Source organism: Myodes glareolus, chromosome X (assembly GCF_982192425.1).
Source record: "Myodes glareolus chromosome X, mMyoGla1.1, whole genome shotgun sequence".
Taxonomy (NCBI): Eukaryota; Metazoa; Chordata; class Mammalia; order Rodentia; family Cricetidae; genus Myodes; species Myodes glareolus.
The window spans coordinates 759,866-779,431 of NC_142053.1; the positions used below are offsets into that span (position 1 = coordinate 759,866).

The 19,566-nt window shown below is 37.8% G+C and overlaps 2 protein-coding genes across 3 annotated transcripts in view; one reads left to right on the forward strand and one right to left on the reverse strand.

Annotated features, from left to right (window-relative positions):
* Positions 1-1,135: 1,135 nt before the first annotated feature.
* On the reverse strand, positions 1,136-16,185 carry Fundc2 (FUN14 domain containing 2). Its single transcript, XM_048427604.3, has 5 exons — positions 16,053-16,185; positions 12,629-12,779; positions 8,069-8,144; positions 6,136-6,267; positions 1,136-2,338 (listed from the first exon to the last, which is right to left on the reverse strand). The coding sequence occupies exons 1-5, from the start codon at positions 16,135-16,137 to the stop codon at positions 2,261-2,263; spliced, it is 522 nt and encodes a 173-aa protein (XP_048283561.1). The 5' UTR covers positions 16,138-16,185; the 3' UTR covers positions 1,136-2,260.
* F8 (coagulation factor VIII) overlaps positions 16,183-19,566 on the forward strand; it is a 166,848-nt gene continuing 163,464 nt past the window's right edge. The window contains exons 1-3 of one of the 2 annotated variants that reach the window (XM_085684580.2): positions 16,183-16,320; positions 17,528-17,645; positions 18,637-18,832. In XM_085684580.2, the coding sequence (XP_085540706.2) occupies positions 18,798-18,832 (35 nt within the window). In that variant the 5' untranslated portion in view covers positions 16,183-16,320; positions 17,528-17,645; positions 18,637-18,797. The remainder of the gene's footprint in view (positions 16,321-17,527; positions 17,646-18,636; positions 18,833-19,566) is intronic. The other variant, XM_085684583.2, reaches the window with a different exon arrangement.

The window sequence follows — 19,566 nt, forward strand, 5'->3', positions numbered from 1 at the left end:
GAAGTGACCACATGGACCCTAACCAAACTTCAGGAGAGACCTATAGTCCTTATTTCAGACAATGAGGGCAAAATCTGAGTCTAGACTATTACCTATTACAATCTTTCAAAGGAATTCCAACCTGCTAATCTTTATTATGCTCACCAATAATCACAAAGAAAGCAGATGGACCAGAAGTCAGCAACCAGTTCACCAGAGAAGTAGTAGATGACCACTCCCCATCACATGCTCAAAGGGGCATGGCAATAGCTTTTGCTGTCACCATACCATTGATGTGGGTAAGACACAGGGAAAGTGACATAGCTACAGAATCATCATAAATAGCATAACTCAAAGAAGGATACAGGTAAAACAGATGATGACCCACAGTTATCAATAAATATACTATACACACAAAAATTACCTAAAACAATGTATGTGTTTGATACTAAAGGATTGTTATTAAAATTTTCTAAATTAATGAGGTATTATACTTATGATAGTTTTAAAAGTATACCTAGCTTTAGTGTTAAAGACATATTGGAAACAATAAAATGACTCTGGTATTTTACAATAAGTGACAAAACAAATATAATTTCATGATTGCTATAGGCAAGCAATTGATACTTTGGGAAATCACAGTACTATACTCTCTTATGTTTCCACAATAAATAGTGAAAAATCATTTTCAAATTCTTTTAGAAAAGTATGTACCAAGGAGAGTTGTACTACCATTTAAAAGGATGATTAATACATATCACAAATAGAATAACTTATATTGGTTTAAGTAATATTAAAATGTAATAAGGAAATACAAATAGGTGAATCCTAAACAGTTTTACACATCCACTGGTAATTTCAATCTTACAATTCAATACATCATTGTCAAGGTATGTCAAAAAGTAATTATCTTTAATGTATAACCTTAAAAGCACACTATTACATATGGGTTCATCTACATATCTAAGAATTCACTTGCATTAAACTAAAACTTTAACAGGGAAGAGTTTTCTTTATATAAATAAATATATTCAATAAATACTTGAAATCTATTACGTAGTAAGCCCTGTGGGTGCAATGAAGATGGCAGACAGCTTTTGGAAGATGATTTCCTAGTTGGAATTGAGAACATGGTAACAGCCATTATAGCAAAATCTGGAGTGTACACAGACTTTTATTTTAAAGAATAATTCTGATAGAGATTGCATTAGATGGAAACAATTTATTTTACATATGGTAACACTGTCTTTCTAAATTCTGAATGTGTGGAACATCTCTTTAAAATTCTGGCTTATATGTTATATTTCATACTAACTGGATAAAGCAACAGTACTTCCATAGAGGGATACTGTTACCCCTAATACTTTAACAAAATTTCAAACAACAGAAAATTTTCTGTGAAATAAATATCTAACAGTTTCTTCCTTCTCCCACCTAAATTACTTGAAAACAGCGATGAGATGCAGTATGTGGTAATGGTGGAAAACATTTCTGGACTGGATCTTAATACCTACAAATGACTCATCTGACCATCCAACAATGAATTTCTAGCAGTTGGTTTCCATAAAGATCCACCTATCAAGTCCAATACCTACATTACTTCATACATCTTTAGCAGAAGTTCATTTTATAGTCAATCTTTAGTCATAATACTTATACTATCATATTGGCAGGATAATTATAGCATGTATAAGTACCTCTTTCTATAATCTAAAGTCAACTAAAAAAGAAGGCACAAACCAAGATACTAATATCTTTCATGCTTAAAGGCAAATGTATTCATTCCTTTCCATGTAACATATACTAAGGTAAGTATACGCTGCTTTTCCAAAGGATCTTATATAGCGGAAAGGGAATATTTTTTTCTTTTCTTTTTCACTTTTTATTGTTTTTACTGCATTATACATTTTTCTCTACCCTCCTCCATACCCCTCCTCTTCCCCTTTTACCCTCTCCCATGACCCCCATGCTCTAAATTTACTCAGATCTTGTCTTTTTCTCAAAAGAGAACATTCTTACTAAGCTACTCATTGATCAAGTCATGAGGCATATACTGGGAGAGTCAACATCTATTGTCTTTTCCAACATGTCAAGCTTATGAGAAGGCCTGTATTAACTTTGTACCAGGAGAAGCCTATGGAAGCCATTCAGATTTGCCACAACAGGAGAAAGGTACAAGACAAGAGTAGCGAGAGGAGTGTTGTTTGTCCTATGTTTAAGTGCAGAAGGTACTGGCAAGAAAAAAGAAGGAATAAAAAACAATGGAGTGAAGTTGTATTTTTTATGATGCCATGCCAAGCAAAAAGCCTCCAAAAAATCCTCCAGTTACTAGAACATTCTTCTTTACAAATGACACAACCTGAAAAACAGAAGATTTTGATACAATGAGTTATTTTGCTATGGATGTTGATCATTTCCATTACTGACAACTATAGGTAAAGTCTTATTTCCTTATTTTCCTAAGCTCCTACCTCCCCTACACCTTCCTGCAAAAGTTTCTACTCTCCTGGCCACTTCCCTTACAAAGTAAATGAGAAATAATATATCCTACATCCTGACCTAATCATTTCTTTTTGTTTTTGCATTATGCAGTATGTGTTTGTGTGTGTGTGTGTGTGTGTGTGTGTATTTGTAGTACATGAACATGTATACACATGTGCATATACATATGTAGGGCCAATATTGATAGGTGTCTTCCTAGATGACTCCCACCTTATATATTGAGGCAGGCTCTCTTGCTGATCCTAGAGATTGCCATTTGGGCTAGTCTGGCTAGCCAGTTTGCTCTGATGATTTTGCAATAGCCTTGAGACTTTAGGCAGGCCACACCTGGCATTTACATGAGTGCTGGGGATCTAAAACTCTGGTCTTTAGATTTGTATGGTAATCACTTTACCAACTAAGCTATATCCCTGGCATAGTCAAATCATTTCTTGAACTTAAGCACAGTGTCTTCATTTTCCAACTGAGTAAGCCATTTGCAACATTACATTCCTATCACTCTGTCCATTCTCCTTGCACCATTATGCAAAGTCCACAGTGTCTCTTCACTACTACTGTATCTAGAGATCTTGATTAGCTTTAACTGTCAACTTGAGACAACCTACAAATATCTGAGAAGAGAATATCAATTGAAAAATTGCCTAAATTAAGTTTTCAACCTGTGGCTCACAAGTCGCCCAAGACCATCAGAAAACACAGACATTTACATTAGAAAACATAAGAGTAGTAAAATCATTATGAAGCAGCAGCAAAAATAATTTTATGGTTGGAGGTCACCACAACACGAGGGATTATATTAAAGGGTCACAGAATTAGGATTAATCTGGGCACGTTTGTAGGAGACTGCCTTGATTGTTAGTTGATGTAGGAGAGCCCACCATACTGTGAGCAGCACCGTTCTCTAGGCAGGTGATCTTGAACTGTACAAGAAAGCTAATTGGTATAAGCCTGTCTGTCAACCAGCAAACAGCATTCTCTGTGGTTCTTGCCACATGCTCTTTGACTGTGAATTAAATTCCTTAGTCAGAGGTAATGCTGTATGGGATAGCAAGCAGGCAGCAAAGATACATTTGTTTCTCTTTGTGTTTAGCTGTCCAAGTTCCGGCCTTGATTTTCCCTCAATAAAGGCCTGAACCTGGAACTGTAAACTGAATAAATCCTTTCCTCCCCTAAACTGCTTTTGGTCAGAATATCTTATCCCAGAAATAAAAATGAAGTTAGGACATTATGTCTCTTTGCCTCACTTCCACTGCAGCCCTTAATTCTCTAGGACTTCCACATTTACTTAAACAAAACACTATCAGAGGTAAACAAAAAATTTCACTTACAGTTTTGATATGTATATCTGGGGAGATATGTATATATGAGTACACATTCATGTGTATAGAGTTCACATATCATCTATGGCCATTTTCACTCTATATGAGGAAGTCTGATCATTGTGACAGAGACCATAACTCAAAAACTGAAAATATTTACTACCTGGCTATCTTCAGAAAAAGTTTGCCAACCCAATATTTAAATATTTCTATTAGTCATGTGCAGAACTCATGGAGTTTGGATATTTCAAAGATAAGCAGGCATAGAGATAAAAAAGTAACTCAAAAATGTTCACATTGGCAGTACACCCCACCCATTATGGCACACCTATTCCTATAAGAACTAGTTAACATGCCAGGCCTTCAATCCCAGCATTTGGTGGCAGAGACAGGCAGATCTCTGTGAGTTCAGAGCCAGCTTGGTCTACAGAGTAAGCTCCAGAACAACCAGGACTGTTAGACAGAGAAATCCTGTCTTAAAGAACAACAGCAACAATTTTTTTTTAACACAACCACTATCTTCATTTCCTTTGTTTTTTTCACTCACTGGCAAAGGTTACCAAATATTTGGATTACTAAGGTTTACAAGAAGAGGCTGGAGAGACAGTAGTTAAGAACACTGGCTGTTCTTCCAGAGGACCTGGGTTCAATTCCTAGCAACTACATGGCAGCTCACGACCATCTGTAACTCCAGTTCTAGAAGACACAATGCCCTCTTCTTGCCCCTACAAGCACTAGGTATGCACAGGGTGTATATATATACATGTAAGCAAAACACCCATATACATAAAAAATAAAGTAAAATCTTTTTAAATAAAAAATGCCTTCATGAGAGTGAGGTAGCACATGCTAGGTATCGCAGAACTCAAGAAGTTGAGACAGAAATTTAAGACTTTATCCCCTGAAAACTGTTTCTACAGTAATGATATTCTAAGATTGACATATCGAATATAGTTTTTGTCTCACTGCTCTAAGTTCTTTGTAATCATAAAGCTTTTTATACTGCTGAGACAGTTATGTAGCCTATTTTTTCTTTTTTAATTTTATTTAAATAACACTTTTTCCTTTTATTTTACATACTGACCGCTGTTCCTCCTCCCTTCTTGCCTCCCAGTATCCCCTTTCCATTTACCTCCCTCCCCTTCTACTCTTCCTCTACCTCCAGTCTCCATTCAAAAAGCGACAGGCCTGCCATGGGCTTAAGTAAAGCATGGCACATCAAGTTGTGGCAGGATCAAGTTCTTCCCCTTCTGTGAAGGCTGGGCAAGGTAATCCTGCATGGGGAACAGGTTCCCAAAAGCGAGCAAAGCACCAGGGAGAGGTCCTGATCTCACTGCTAGGAGCCTTACAAAGAGACCAAGTTATACAACTGTCACACACATGCAGAGGGCTAGGTCAGTCCCACGGAGGCTCCTGACTATGGGTCCAGAGTCCATGAGCTTCCAAGAGCTGAGGTCAGCTGTTTCTGTAGGTTCCCCAACATGACCCCCTGGTTCAAATAATCTCTCCTCCCATTCTTTAGCAAGACGCCCAGAACTTGGCCCAATGCTTGGCTGTGGATTTCTGCACCTGCTTCCATCAGTTACTGAATAAAGCGTCTCTGACAGCAATTAGGGTATTCACCAATCTGATTACAGTAGATGGCCAGTTCAGGCACTCTCTCCACTACTGCTATGAGTCTTAGCTGGAGTTATCTTTGGTGTGGGACAATTGTCTGCATTGTGTCAATTATATTTTAAATTAATGCTGATCGTCAGAAGACAGGCAGGAAGTATAGGTGGGACAACCAGACAGGAAGTAGAGGCAGGTCAATGAGAACAGGAGAATTCTGGGAAGAAGAAAGCCCATTCCTCAGCAGTCCTGGCCCAGCCACAGAAGAAGCAAGATGTGACTGCCTCGCTGAATAAGGTACTGAGTCATGTGGCTAACAGAGACAAGAATAATGGGCTAATATAAGTTATAAGAGTTAATAAGAAGCCTGAGCTAATGGGCCAATCAGTTTATAACTAATGGAGACCTCTGTGTGATTTCTTTGGGACTTAATGACTGTGGGAACTGGGCAGGACAAAACAACCCCAACAACAATCTTTGTGGGTTCCTGGAGGTTTCCCTGGCACCAGGTTTCTCCCCAACCCCAAAATGCCTCTCATCAAGAAGTTTCTTTCATTACTCTTCCTCTTCATCCTACCTCCAACCTGCCTCCTACACCCAGCCCACTCAAACCACTCCCTCAAGTTCTCATCCGTCCATCTCCCCTCCCCTGCCCTGTATCCCATTTTGTACACAAAACTGCTTGTACTTTTCATATACTAAATCTGAACAAAGCAAGTCTTACCTCCTCAGCTTTGCTCTTGACCTCAGTTGGTATTTGGTTATTCTTACGAATCTTCAACTGTTCTTTGGCTTTTTTCATGTCTTTCTCTACTCGTTGCCAGTCAACTTTGATGTACCCAGTATGGTTTGCCAGCTACAATTTTAACAGTGATAAAAGGAAATAAAAAACATGGTCTTTGGTATTCTTTTTTTCAAGATAAATTATGAAAGAGGTAATCAAAATTCTTCTGATTTTCTGTTTTTGGAGACATTTGCTATTTGTTTTTTTTTAAATGATCTTCAGACAAGATGTCTTATATTCAAGGTTCAAAATACTATATTCAAGGTTCCATGCCTAGTAATGGAAATAAACAATTGTCCCCAATTTCTGGTAATTCTTTAATGTACATGCTGAATTTTCCTTTATACAGTTTTAAGTAAGATTTAAAAATAAGATGATTAAACTCAAAGTAGTAAGTTCAATTTTTCAGAAATTTAAAAAAAATAAACATTTTTTCAAGGAATTATGTATAGAATGAAATTGATTCAAGCCGGGTGGTGGTGGCACATTTCTTTAATCCCAGCACTTGGGAGGCAGAGGCAGGCAGATCTCTGTGAGTTCAATGCCAGGTAATCTCCAAACACTTCAAAGACCAACAGAATATGGCATTAAAATGTTTTAATAACTTAGAGTTGTCTAGACATGAGATGTGTCTGCTTCTGGCAGCATCAATTACTTCAAAGAGGATGAGGGGAAACAAAGAAACTCATTATTGAGTTTGTTTTTAATGTAGCAAGGCTAGTCCTTTGGGCAAAATCTGTTCTTGCCTACAATGCTTGACAATATGCTGTATAAACTGGACATGAAGAACCCACAGAAAAAAAAATGACTGCTAAACTTTGCCAAAACAAGGCAGGAACCTTCAGGGTTCCTGCTTCACAGAAGAAACTGCCAGACATTCTGCAGGACACAGAGGAAACCGACTGACGAACTTTGCTAAATAGGTGAGACAGTCCTTCAAACATCCTGCTTCATGGAAAAGTCTGCTAGAATCTTTAGGCCTGTAAGATAAAGATGGATGCTCCAACGTTACAGAAGAACTTTGGGTGACTGTCCAGACAGTCAGATGTCACTGTCATTTCTAGAGTTTTGGAAGTTGCTTGCAATGGACTTCTTGTTTACTCAGGTAATATTATATCCTTCTAGGGATCTTTGATGGAGTTAAAGACTAGATAGTTATAATTATAGTTTTTCTTAGTTATGATAAAAGATAAATTAGATATAAAACTTTAGACTTACAAAGATAGGATAGTTGACAGAGTATTTTCTTAATTTTGGCAAATACAAATAGACTAACTATTGTAGCTATAATTCTTGCTTGATAACTGTTTTGTTATATATAATTTTATTGTTAAAGTTAAAACATTTCTTTTTGATTATACAGAAAGGGGGAAATGATATGGGATGTCTTTCATGGGATGTCTTTCTGTACATCCCATAACATTGTTCTCATTGGTTGATAAATAAAGCTCCACGGCTTATGGCAAGGCAGGATAGAGCCAAGTGGGAAATCCTAGAAGAGATACAGGAGAAGAAGGCAAAGCCTGAGAGACACCATCCAGCTACCCAAGGAACAACACACCAGAGCACTACCAGTAAGCCACAGGCCACATGACAATACAGAGATTAACTGAATGGGTTAATTTAAATGTAAGACCAGCTAGTAATAAGCCTGAGCCATTGACCAAACATTTATAATTAATATTAAGCCTCAGAGTGGTTATTCTGGAACTGGCAGGCAGGAGAGAAACCTTTAGTGGTTAGTGGCATTCAAAATAGTAAACAAAAAAATGTGTATGCTATTTTAGGGCATTATAGCCAATGTTGCAATTTCTCACAATATGTTAATAGGCAAGAGGAATTTCCAAATATCTAGGAAGCTTAATAGACAAACCTGAAGTAGAAAGAATCCACCTCCTACAGCTGTTGCAGCCAATTTTCCAACTTTCTGGAAAACGAAACCAGTGCACCTGTAAAACCAAACCAATATCAGACAAAGTGACAGGCTGTCAGATGCACACAAACCTGAACTTCTGACAATGCTCATATTCTACTTATCTTGAGATGATCTAGTTCCTTCCTACCATGTACAGAAACAGAAAGCCATGCTAGCCTCCAGGCTCCTACAGTCCCTATTGAAAAACACCCATTATACATTTCAAAGTCCACACTAACATCCTGGCCCATCTCACCTTGTCCTCTACCCTAAACCTCTAGGCTGTTTCAGTTAACATGTTTTCCTCCTCTTGGGCACCCCTTTGTTCTCTATACAGACCAGGTTTTCCCCTGTTCTCACTATTCCCACTGTTCTATTTTCTTTCCCTGCCATCTCCACTACTCTCTCTTGCTATTCCCCGCTATTTATCCTTCTCTTGCAGATATGACCATATCCAATCTGCTTCTTTTTCTCTTGGTTTTAGACTCTTTCAGATGGCTCTAGATGTTCTTTCTCTTTCTTATCTACAATAAAAATCTCCCCTACTGCCAACCACTGAGCAGCCATTCCAGCGGTTTCTTTACTGCATCCCTCACATATACTAAGAATGTATGCATGTAACATCATATGAAGCTTGTAAATTAAAAATATACACGCAAGCTGGGCATAGTGGGGTACACCTTTTATCCCAGTACTCAGAAGGCAGAGGCAAGTTAATCTCTGTGAGTTTCAGGACAACCTGGTCTACATAGAGAGTTCCAAACAGCCAGGTTTATGTAAAGAGACGATACCTCAAAAAAATATATTCAAATAGTCTAAACACTCTATTGAAAAGGAAGAGATTTCAAACTGAAGTTTTAAAAGATTCAGGCTGAGGAGATAGTTTAGTGAATAAACTACTTGCTGTATATATATGAGGACTTAAGTTCAAATCCATACAACCCATATACAACTGGGTGTTTTTTTTCAAAGTTTATTAAATTATGAAAGTTTCCATTTCCGCCCCTCCTCCCAACACCCTCCCCCTCCTCCCTCCCCCTCCTCCTCCCTCTCCATCCCTAAGAGGAGTCAGGGCTTCCAGCCCTGTGGGAAGTTCAAGTTCCTCCCCCTTCCCTCCAGGTCCAGGAAGGTGAGTATCCAAACAGGCTGGATCCCAAAAATCCAGTATATGCAGAGGAAACAAGTCTCAGTGTCATTGTCAATGGCTTTTCAGAAAGGCTCCGGGCCAGCCACATTCAGAGAATCTGGCCACATTCAGAAAATCTGGTTGGATCACATGCTCGTTCAGTCCCAGTCCAACTGGCCTTGGTGAACTCTCATTAGATCAGTCCCCTTGTATCAGTGGGTGATCGCACCCCTCGCGGTCCTGAGTTTTTTTTTCATGTTCTTCCTCCTTCTGTTCCTCATTTGGACCATGGAAAACTGGGTGTTTTAAAAGAGTAAAATCTATATGCTACAAGAAACCTATTTAAAATAAAAGACTCCATAAGTGTCAAGTGGGAAATCCATTAATGTGTTTCTGCTGGCTGCTGCCCTCTGTGCTTCTTTTCTTGTCTGATTATTTTTGGGAAGTTGTAACCCTAAGTAGGACCACTCTGAGTTCTATAAATCTTCCCAGAGCACTGATTCTCAACCTTTCTGATGCTGTGATTCTTTAATACAGTTCTTCATGTTGTACTTACCCACAATCATAACATCATTTTCATTGCTACTTCATAACTATAATTTTGTACTGATATGAATCATAATGTAATTATCTGTGGTCTTAGGCAACCTCTATAAAAGGTTATTCTACCAGAGATGAAGGAAGGGCGGAAGGGGCAGGAGGAAAGGAGGGAGGAAAAACTGCGGTCAGTATGTAAAATAAATGAAAAAATTAAATTAATAAAAAAATAAAAATAAAAAATAAAGTATTGTTCTATTCCCAAAGGGGTTATGACCCACAGGTTGAGAATCACTGTCCTAAAGGATTATCAAACACAAAAATATCTTGAGGACTCCCAAACTCTGCAACCCAATAAAATGACTTTAGGAAATTGAATTTCTATTTATAAGTAATGAATAACGGAAAATGAAAATTTGAAGCTACCATAACATCAAAATATGAAATATTTATAATTATTTGGGAATCTATGTTGACTATATATTGTGATATATTGATTGTATAGACTATATAACCTACAAAGCTGAAAAAAGTCAAAGAAAATAAAGCCATAGTGATTAGAATAATATGATACTGGCACCAAGACAAATCAATTTTTAAATGAATTATTTTTATTTTTTAAGTGTTTTATTTTGAGGTGTGTGTATGTATCATGTGCACATGTTTACATATGTGTGCACATGTGTAGCTTGCCATAGCATACATGTGGAAGTCAGAGGACAACTTATACAAGTCAGATCTCCCTTCCTATCATGTGGATCCCTGAGAAAGAACTCAGGTCCTCAGGCTTAATGGTAAGTGCATTAACCTACTAAGCTATTTTGTTGGTCAAAAGACATATCAATTTAATGCACAGATGATAAATTGATTTTTAATACAATATAAAGACATGGAATTAAAGCACACCTGTTCCCTTCCCTTTTCATGTTTTATGTTTAGATTGTTTCTACCTTCAAGTATTATGAATAAAACTAGAACATTTGTATGAAAATTTTTGTATAAAGCATCTGCTTTCCTTTATATTGTTTAAGTGCCAATGAATAGCAAGCCTGAGGCATATTACAACTGTGGAGGTATACAACACTACTTGGGAGACAGAGGAAAGAACATCACAAGTTCTGGGCCATGCTGAGCCATAGACCCCGTTGGAAAAAAAACAAAATCAAAACAAACACAAAAAAAGCCTCTTAAAACTCAATACTACAAAAAAAATGACAATTTCACAGGGAGAAAAACATGAATTTAATAAAAAAAGACAAAATTTAAGTAACAAATATGTTTCTAAGATTGATGAATTAGTCACTGACTCACTAAACTGGCTACTATTACGATAAAAAATATCAACAAATGAAAACTGCCACATTAACATGTGACACAGCTAATACAATTGTGTAGTAGCATTTCAACTTTTTTAAAATAAAGATTTCCTGAAGATCTGAGGGTAAAACAGTCCCACTGATTAGCCTTACAGACCAGATTATGGTAATGCAGACCTTTAATCTCAGTAACCACAATAACACACACGTTCAATCCCAATAGCCATAATGACACACATCTGTAATTCCAGTAGCCACACTAGTTGCCATAGAAACTGGGCACTGCATGCCTTTAATGACAGTGGTGCACACATTTAATCCCAGCCCTAGAAAAGATTATGAAATGGGAAAAAAACAGCTCTCAGACACAAAATCTTATTCTGAGATTCCTGGAGGCAGGATCAACATTTTGGATTGAGGTGGAGGTAAGAGTCAGTGGCTGGCTGTTTTACTTTTTGGATCTTCAGGTTGAATCCTAATTTCTGACCCTGAGCTTTTATTAATTGTGCTTCATAAGTGGATAGCGTCTTAATCTACCTCTTGCTGACTATGTTGCCTTGATCTAGAATCTAGATAAACATTCTGAACCAAAGCTTCTACAAAAAGTATGGAATTTTAAAAAGTACCAAGTTCAGAGTCATTTTAAGAAGAAAATTATATATATATATATATATATATATGTGTGTGTGTGTGTGTGTGTGTGTGTGTGTGTGTGTGTGTGTGTATGTATATAAACTTAAAATAGTGCCTGATTTGCACCAAGTACCTGTATGTAAGGGTTTTGTCACGAGGAATGTTATGGTTAAGGGGACAGTATTTATTGTAGATATGAGAGAAAGAACAGCCAGGGGCATCCGGAAGAGTCCAGAACAGAAAGAGAAGTAGATTAAACATGGCCAGCAGACTGGATATGTCCAAGGCTTCTGGAGAGAGGAGAATAGCGGGGATAGAGAATAGAGAGAGCAGAGTAAGAAAAGCAAGATCAGAGAATAGTCAGAATAGCCAGATTATAAGAAGGGTGAGTAGCTGGGTGTGTGAGGGGGGTCAAAGGCCAGAAGATTGGTATGGGGGCTTTGAAATATTTAACAAATACTTGTGAGTAAAAGGACCAAGGAAGCCTGGAGGTTAGCATGGACCTTGATATGCTGATAGCTGCTGCTGGTATATGTTAATTGGAGAGCCATGTATCTCTTTTGCCAGAGGTAAGGGAAATGATTCCTTTTGGCAGAAGAGAACCAACTTCACAAATTCTTGAGGAATGCTGGCCTTTACCTAACCACCAGAAATCCTCCTATAGTTCAGGTAGAGTTCATTTTTGGATATTTGGACTGCTTTTTGGAGTTTGGTGGATTAGACTGTCCTTTGGGTCTGACAGTAGCATGCAAAAAATATCAAATAGTACTTTAATTTAATGGTTTACAACATGTATTGGCCAATTTCAGTGAAGTCAATGTGTTTTAAATAATTAGAGAAGATAGTTTCTGTAACTATACTACTAAATCAGGCACAAAAGAACGGAAAATCGTTAACATCACTTACCATCCAGTAACACCACCAATTAACAGCTGGGTTGCTACACTATATTTTTCAGCTGACGGCCCAGATTTCTGCCCAAACAGCTTATGCCACCATGGTTGCTTTTTAGTAAATTCTGCAAGATCCAGTGCCTCAAATTTTCCATCAAAGTTTCCTATAAGAGAATTAAGATATCCAGTTAATGGTTGCTGGGGAAGGAGAAGACATTTTCTTCAGTGGTATAGCTAATGGTAAGGTGCCACGCTCTAGTAAATAAACTCTCATCCATGTTTCTGTAAACAGCCCTAGTGAAACTCAATGGGTCATCAAAAATAAAGTATAGTGAAGACAAGACATAACAATTGAAGAGGGTATTTTGGAAAAGGATGGGGATCAGCAGAAATAGGGAAGGACAAAAAAGAGTTATGGGGTATAAATATGATCAAAACACATTATATACAAGTATGAAAAGCCATAATAAAATCCATCATTTTTATGATTAATATAGGCTAATAAAAAACTAAGAAAACTAAGGTAAAAATATTTACTTTTTAAATAAATTACCACCATTTCTAACTAGATTAAGAGATTTTAAAGCAAACAGTTATAATAAAGAATACACAAATTTTCTATTTTAAATAGTAAATTATCTCTGAAATTCTGGGTTAGAATTTTGGAAAAACTGACTAAAATAAACAAATTTGAATATCTAAATTATCTCTGAAATTTTGAGTTGAATTTTGGAAAATTTTAATAAAATAAAAAAATTGAATATCTTTATTGGTCTTCTATTGTTCTTCCTCTCAAATTTAAAACAAATTAAGCTGACCTAGGAAAAACAAGTACTATTGGATAAAAGCATTCTAAATATAAATATTCTTAATTTACCTCTTTAGGAGCCATCTACAAACCAATTTTCTATATTATATGGATTTCCAGTGAATAAAGCAAACAATGTTAGAATGAGTGCTTACTAATTTATATGCTTAATAACAAACTAAATGCACAGAAAAACATAGGTACCATTTATTAATCTCATTTTGTAATCGGGAAACAATGCGCTTTGGAATGTAATACTTAGATCAGGAAAGGAAAACAAGCCAACAAAACATCTTTTTATTGTACAAAAATCATGTTACATCCAGTCCTTCCCTGAAAACATGCATCGAGACAACAAATGTCAAAAACTTACTATCCAAGACTATGCAGAAACAAAAGAAAAAGCCAAGAATTGTCATTTAAAAATATAATAGAAAATAGAGGCAAAATCAGAGATGATCAAGATATTAAGTTAAGCAAAAATGTTCAGAAGGTTACATACATATTCAATTGGAGTCCAAAAAGATTACTGGGTTGGGAGAGAAGTAACATTATAATATAATCCTTAGATAAAAAAATGTCCATTACAGGTTAAGGCAGAGGTTCTCAACCTGTGGATGGCAAGCCCTTTGGGGAGGGTTGCATATCAGATATCTTGCATATTAGATATTTACATTATAATTCATACCAGTAGCAAAATTACAGTTATGAAGTAGCAATGAAAGTAATTTTATGGTTGGGTTCACCACAACATGAGGTACCGTATTAAAGGGTTACAACATTAGCAAGGTTGAAAACCACTGAGTTAAGAAATCCTAAAATTTATATAGACAGACAAAGGACCAATAATAGTGTTCCAGTTACAAAAGTTGTACAACAAAATGCCCCCAAACATCATGAAACAAAGCTAATGTGTCCAGTTCTTTGCACGTGGAATTCAGTCACAGCATTAAGACTTCTATATTATTCTGTGATATCTGAGGCTTTAGCTAGATAACTTATTGTGCAGGGTCTAAAACAATCTGAGAAGTTTACAGTCACATGTACAGACCACTTTTCTTAGAGGCTAGAGTGGGTTTCCTTAATACCATTGTAATTAGCTTCCTCACAAACGGAGGAAAGATTAAGGACCTGGAAAAAAAAAAAAACTGTCTCATCATTTTAAGTCCTGGCCTCAGAAACCATACAGTTTTACTACCATCAAATTAAACTAGAGTAGTCCCCATCCAGATTCAGGAATAAGAAATATAGACTCCAAGTTCTACTGAGAGGGGAATATCAAAGTCCACTTAAAACAGGCCATGTGGGAAAATATATCTTCTATATGATACATGACCACAATCTTAGTGGGAAAGTTTAATGGCATTCAAAACTTACAAGAGCCACTTAAACTTAATTTAAAGATTTATAAAGCTACAATAAGCTATTCAATGATATGCTACATCAACCCAAGTATACACAAAAATGTTAGTTGAAAACAAAGTCTAGAAATAGATTTATACATACTATTATGTGACTTTTCTAACAAGGTATATCCAGGTAATTCTACAGTAGAAAGCAAGTCTTCTCAGTTTTGTTAGAAGCAGTATTCATGTGTTTTTTAAACAAATGGTCTACCTTATACCATACACAATAAAATAATCTATGTGACATAACAATAACATATCACCACCATGTTGAAGAAAATATCGCTGAAAACAAAAGTTTTTTTAAATGTAATTTTACCAAGCCCATTCACACAACAGATGGCTCCAGTCAAAAGTGGGATTAAGTTAGGTGTAGTTCCAAGCATCTGTAAGGCCAACACTGAGGCTGAGAAAGCATTGCTGAGTTTGAGGTCAGATGGTCACACAAAAATCTCTGATGATGGTGGATGAAGTGGAGTGAAGAGTGCCCTATAGCCCACCCAGTTTCATCAGTTGTTCATTAAGTACAGCTAAACAAAATTTACAAGTCTCGTCTATGGGACAAGGAAAACAATGATAATTACTATAAGCACGACAATTCATGTAAGCCTCAAGATGTCTCAGAAATTCCTAGGTACTCTCTATAGCAATTGCATCGCATGTGCTGGTTACAACCTAAATTTAATGAATCGACTGACTTAACGTTAACCAAATTAGAGTAAGAAGAATAACTTAAATGAATCGCTGCACTGGAGTTTTCTTTTACAGTAGGACGACTAAAAGTACCATCCTATACCTCCTACTAATTAAAAAAAAAATCAATAATACGAGTAGGATAGGGCCAACGAAAATGAGGACTGCCAGTCATTTGAAAGGCACGTCCTAAGAGACAAACACGCTTTTGTCAAGAGAGCCGAATCGCTTGAGAACAGGAACTGAATCTTTGTAGGGTACCTCGATAGGAAACCTCGGTAGGAAACCTCGGTAGGAAACCTAGGTAGGGGCGGTGCTAGAAGCCCGGAGGTAAGCCAAGAAAACGTCCCAGGGCAACTTTGCAACCAGTCTGAGCATAACCTTGGCCAGGGGCCGAAAAGTCTCCAAGCCTCTCCGTGCGCTACTGAGGCTCCCCGCGGCAGGAGGAATGCGGCAGGCCCTCGGCTATCCCTCATCCTAAACCAGCAAGGCGGTTCCACCCTCGACCCTCCGCGCGCTTCTGCCTTTACCTTGACTTGTGGCGGCCATTTCGGGGGAAATAGTATCGCGAGGACACAGTTGCAGTTCGCGGGACCAAGGACAGGCGTTAGTCATCCGCTGCTGGCTTCCGGCAAGTGGGGCATACTTCCAGTCCCGTGGGAGCAAAAGAGGGCGGGCCTGGCACCATGAGACAGCTTTTCTGTCCCAGAGCACTGCTTCACCAACCTAAGCTGCAACCCCACACTCGCGCAGAAGAATGTTTGCTATTCCTGCAGAAAGTCTCTTCGCCTTAGGAAGGCACGGTTTATTTCAGCTTCATTTATTTGTTTGTTTGTTTCAGATTGTTCGTATTTACGTAAGCGGTGAGCAGAATGCTTGCTATTCCTGCAGAAAGTCTCTTCGCTTTAGGAACGCCATGGTTTATTTCAGCTTTATCTATTTATTTATTATTTTAGATTGTTCGTATTTACGTAAGCAGTGAGCATATGTTAATTCCGGAGCTCATTCCAACGCTGCTTCATATCTTACACTTCTTTTTTGGTATTTCAAGACAGGGTTTCTTTGTGTAGCCCTGGCTGTGTTGGAACTCGCTCAGCTGATCAGGTTGGCCTCGAACTCACAGAGATCCGCCTGCCCTCTGCCTCCTGAGTGCTAGGATTAAAGGTGTGCGCCACCACTGCCCGGCTATTTTACACATTTTTAAAGCATTCCAGCCACATTAATATTATACACTTGTATTATAATCGTTGCTTCTTGCTCATCTTTAAAGTTTATATATTTTTAAGAGATTTATTTTTACTTTATGTATATGGATGTTTTGCCTACATATATGTCTGTGCAGCATGTGTGTGCAGTACTCAAAGAGGTCAAAAGAGGGCATAGGATCCCCTGGAACTGAAGAGGGGGTGTGATACAGATATCTCAATAACAGCTGAGCACTTCATTGTCTCTTATTCTCTGTACATTTACTAGTTGTGAATCTATTGCAAAAAGAAGCTTCTCTGATGAGGGTTGAATGATGCCCTGTTTTTCGGGTATAATAGTAAGACATGGGGGCAGTTTATTTCTATGTCCATTTAGGAAAGCAATAATATTAGGTTCTGCCCTATGACTTAGGCAGCTATAGGGTTTTGGCCCTATAACAAGTATGAGTTCTATCCTGTAGAGTGTCAGAGCCTGCTCCAACAAAGTCAGCCAGGGTTCCTGGAAGGGGGTGCTGAAGCTAAGGAAATGTTAGACTGAGAGAAATTGAGACAGAAACACAGGATAGATTAGGGGAACTTCCAGCTTACTCTGGACAGTCCCAAGTTTATTTCAGAACCTGCTTATATATAAAAGCAGAACAAAGCACAGCACAGTCAATATCTAACCACAAGACCATTCATGTCCTTGAGCAAGCAGTTTCTTTTATCTGGATGTGCCCTAAGGTCTAGATAGTATCAGCAGTATTCTTTCTACTAGATAGTATGTTCTTTTCTCATGGGCAAAATGCTCTTTCCCACAGGCTTAATCAGAACTTTCTCACAGCCCTCAAGGATACTGGAGCAAGCAGAGCAGGCACTCTTGAACTCAAATGGCTTTTAAGTCAGAATTGACTCCAGATGGAACTGAGTCACATGTGGGTTAGTAGAGTGGGCCTTAAATACAGCACGAAGTGGTTGGGAGTATCTTGTCATGACACCAATTATCATAGCTGCTGTGTAAGACTGTTTGATAACTTGCCTCCCCTAATAGCATGTATATAATCTTACAACACTACTTGCCAGTTGGGGTAAAGCTGGGTTTCCTCCTCTTTCTTTCTTTCTTTCTTTCTTTCTTTCTTTCTTTCTTTCTTTCTTCCTTTCTTTTTTTCTTTCTTTCTTTCTTTCTTTTCTTTCTTTTCCTTCCTTCCTTCGTTCGTTCCTTCCTTTCCCCTGCCTCTATTTTTGTTAGCCAGGTCTGTGTCAGTTTTATGACTCAGATATGTTATATCTTCAGCAATAGGGTCTCACCATCAAGTTCTGTAGAATAATTGACAGTAACATTAGCTATAGCCTATAATGTTTGGAGGTCCATGGGGCCAACAACTCCAAAAGAGGTAACCCACTCCTGGTACTGGGTTTGATATTTATTAGCCTGTAGTGAATTGTCACCCTGTTGTAGGGAGAACTCCATTTGAACTCTTATATATCTATACATGTGTATTTTAGAAAGTGTCTACAGTAGTAGGTTTCCGTATGTCTTTTTCAAATACCTTTAGTGTTAGTAATTACTTCCCATACTCTCTTCTCTTTCTAGTCTTCCCATCCTTATCCTTACTTAACCCTTCTTGTTCAATTAGTCCTCTTCTCTTTTCATACCTACTTCCCTTGAAATCTGCCTTGCTGACAAAATGCTGTTTCCTGTGGGATTAATCAGAACTTTCTCACGGCCCTCAGGAAATTGGCCTAGTCTTCTGATATCTATGGATACTCCAATTTAAAAACACATATCTAAAGGTTCAGTGTTAACATTCACATATGAGAGAGGACCTGAAATATTTGTCTTTCTGGATCTAGGTTACCTGATTGAGAATGATTATTTCCAGCTCTATGCATTTACATGTAAATTTGATAATTTAATTTTTCTTTACAGAAATGGAATAGTATACTATTGTGTGAATGTACTGCATTTTCATTATCGATTCTTCAGTTGATGGACCTCCGGGCTTTTTCCAATTCTTGGCTATTGTGAAATGGATAGCAATGAATATGGATATACACGTATTATTATAGTAATATGTAGATTCCTTTTGGATGTATGCCCAAGAGTTGTATAGATGGGTCATATGGTAAGTTTGTTTCTAGTTTTTGTGGGAAGGGAGGGTGTCTTAGTTAAGGTTTCTATAGCTGTGATAAAACACCATGACCAAAAGCATCGTGGAGGTGACAGGGTTTATTTCAGCTTGTACTTCCAGATAACAGTCCATCAGTGATGGAAGTCAGGGCAAAAATTCAAGCAAGACAGGAACCTGGATGCAAGAACTGAAGCAGAGACCATGGAGGAACATTGCTTAATGAATTGCCCTTTATAGCTTCATCAGCCTGCTTTCTTTATATAACTCAGAACCACCTGCCTAGGGGTGGCTCTGCCTATAGTGACCTGGGTCTCCCATATTAATCATTAAATAAGAAAATGCCCAACAGACTTTCCACAGGCCACCTTATGGAGACATTTTTCCAACTGAAACTTATCTTCACAAATAACTCTGGTTTATGTTAAGTTGACAAAGCAGAAACAACAACAATAAACAGGACAGAGGACACAGGTGTCTTTCCTGGGTCTCTAGATCAGGTGGACAACTGGAGAGTTGCTGTGGGGAAAACGAACTGGGATCTGGTAAATCCCAAAGTTTCTTTGCTGCTGGTACTGAGGAAGAAACTTTTAGAACAGTCTAAGAAACTGAGTACAATTAAAACCTCTTCTTTAGTATTCTGTTCCTTTTCTCAAGGACTCAAACTTGGTAGGATACTCTCAGAGAGGAATGGGTTAAGCCTTAGCTCAGCCACCCTTTTCCTATTCCAG